Source organism: Cyprinodon variegatus, unplaced genomic scaffold (assembly GCF_000732505.1).
Source record: "Cyprinodon variegatus isolate N-32 unplaced genomic scaffold, C_variegatus-1.0 Scaffold33, whole genome shotgun sequence".
NCBI classification, from domain to species: domain Eukaryota; kingdom Metazoa; phylum Chordata; class Actinopteri; order Cyprinodontiformes; family Cyprinodontidae; genus Cyprinodon; species Cyprinodon variegatus.
The window spans coordinates 579,192-581,886 of NW_015150486.1; the positions used below are offsets into that span (position 1 = coordinate 579,192).

At 36.0% G+C, this 2,695-nt stretch overlaps 1 protein-coding gene across 2 annotated transcripts in view; it reads right to left on the reverse strand.

Moving 5' to 3' along the window:
* The window catches only part of lsamp (limbic system-associated membrane protein), a 723,954-nt gene that overhangs the window by 32,441 nt on the left and 688,818 nt on the right, over positions 1–2,695 (reverse strand). For both annotated transcript variants that reach the window (XM_015401821.1, XM_015401813.1), the window contains one exon: positions 950–1,081. In XM_015401821.1, coding sequence (XP_015257307.1) covers positions 950–1,081 — 132 coding nt within the window. The remainder of the gene's footprint in view (positions 1–949; positions 1,082–2,695) is intronic.

Below are 2,695 nucleotides of genomic sequence, written 5' to 3' on the forward strand. Positions count from 1 at the left end.
ATCTCTGGAATTCAGTCAGAATTCTGAGAAAAAAAGTCAGAATTCTGAGATTAAAGTCAGAATTCTGACTTTTTTCCCATACTATACTGAAATAAAATAAAAAATAAAAATCAGTTAAACTTTTTTTTTTCAGTGGCCCTAATCCTCTCCGGTAGGAATCATAGCCTGACTCCTCATATAAAGTACTAGCAAAAACTCCCTTTACTTCATTTCAATAATTAAAAGTATATAAAAGATCAAGTACTCTTTATGGGATCATCCAAGCAGATCTTTTTTTTATAGCTGAAATAAAGTTTTAACTCATCAAATTCACACATCAGCGAAAGCAGAACAGATTATTAAGGTTTCAAAAGATACGGCCTCTTTTAACAGATACATTAATATTCATCAAACACACCCACACACATCCTTACAAACAATGGCTAGAGAAACCTCCCAAATGGATTTATGCCCATCTTCCATTTATGATTCAATTCTAAAAGAAAGCTTATGTGCTCCTATCTGGCACCCAGACCTGGCGTAAGTACGGTTTGGGCAAACAGCCACACATGATTTGTTCAGATCAAAGAGAATTTCTGAATACCTTGAGGAGTAATTAGTTTAGTGATGTCTCATGAGCTGTCTATCAAACCCCGAAGAGTCAAAATCTGTATAATATAGACCCCTGAAAGGATGTAATTATCCTCTTTTGAAATTCTAAGTGTCTATTTAAAGGATGATGTGGTGGGTGAAACCTGACATGGAAGTAATAGCAGCAATCAGTGCAAGAAATCTCCTCTCTCCGCCTCACACACCAAATCTCCCAAAAGTGGAAGACACCTCCAGTCCACGCCTAGCTTTACTTCACATCCTTTGATCACTTTTATGGGCTTTCATATTCTGTGTGTCATTTTCAATAACTGTAGACATTACATGTATAGAGCATGTGTGGATGAATGTTGCTACTTACAGTTTACGACCACGTTGACGTATTTGACATCAGGTGTGGCGACGTCGTTGCTGGCTTTGCATTCATACCGACCCGCTTGGTTTCTCATGATGCCTATAATGTCCAGGTACTCCTCTCCATCCAGCGGCTCGGCTGCAGAGAAAAAAAAACAACAACATAGGATTCCGGGCTCTCAGAATAAGGCGAAGGAGAAACTTAAGAACGCACTCAAGGTTAATTAGGATACGTTTATGCCATCATGAATCATTTAACCCTTTAAAGCCCAATCCAAGAATAAAACAAAACAGAAAATTACTTTTTTTTTGTTATCAGGTATATCTGATTGTGTACAACAGGATTTTTAGCAAAGTTTTTACCATCAAATTATGCAAAAGGTGTCAGACGCAAAACATTTCAGAAACCGTATGTATCAAATACGATACATTTGGCATTATAGGGTTAAAACTAAGTTTATGACTAAATTACAGAACAACCATGGATATAAAAAAAAAAATCTGAAAAAGAATCTGACCAGAATTTATTAGAACCCTTCAGGAATGGAGGACCAGGAGAGTCACTAAAAGAGTAATTCAATCATCTCTAATATAACATTTAAATCATACATTTAAAATGTAAACTATTTGTAAAGTTTTCATAGTAGTGCATTTATAAAAAAGGGTGTTTAATATATATTACTTTATTATAAAATACTGCAATTTGAAGACGTATTTTTTAAATCCTATTTCTAGATGGAGAATTAAAAACCATAATCTGATTATAGATAACTTTCCTTAACAAACATTTAAAAAGGTAATTTCCTTTTTCCACATGCATTTTCTGTTTTATGTTGCGTTTTAAAATCCCTTTTTAAAATGGAATTCATAGGCAGCGATTTGTGAAACAATCTTTCTGGATGTAACCAGAAGTTCCTCTAAGATAAGTTTAACTTGGTTTTCAGTGTGTTTAGGGACCAGAACAGTCACACAAAAGCTAAGTGAAAAAGGAAAACTGTTGGGAAAATGCACAGGGACCAGAAAGGTCACAGAAATGCTAAATGAAGGAGGTAAAGTGGTAATAAAATGCAGTTGGAAAATCATTTGAAACATGCAAGGTGAGAAATAAAATGTTGGTTCTTGGGGTGCAAGTGTAAAACTAAAACTTGTCAAGAGATAAAGACAGAACACCCGAACCTAAGCTGAGGGGTGTTGTGTATGTGATCCAGTGCTGTGAGAACTGTACAGCCTCCTATATTGGAGAAACCAAACAACAATTACACAATAATATGGCACAGTATAGGAGAGCCATTCGCCCTGGGCAAGATTCAGCTGTCCACTCACACCTTAAGAAGAAAGGACACACCATTGAAGACAAAAGAGTTCAGATTTTATACAGGGAGGACAGATGTTTTGAAAGAGGGGTCAAAGGAGTCATCTTTGTGAAAAGAGAAAAGCCATCACTGAACAGAGGTGGAGGATTTCAGTTTCAGCTTCCAAGAATTTACAATTCAGTCATTTAACTGTCATAAAAAGGGGGCAGATGGACCCAAGGTGAGACAGAAAGTGGTAAAGTTCAAAACATTTTTTTTAAACAAAAAACAAAACATAACAGATGTACAGTAGAGCTTTGGATCTGCGGCCTCACACATACCGATGTTTTAAATACAGTGGGGAGAACAAGTATTTGATACACTGTTGATTTTTCAATAGAAAATAGAATCCAATAGAAAATCTTTGGTGGGAGCTTAAAGTCCGTGTGGCCCAGCGAAAG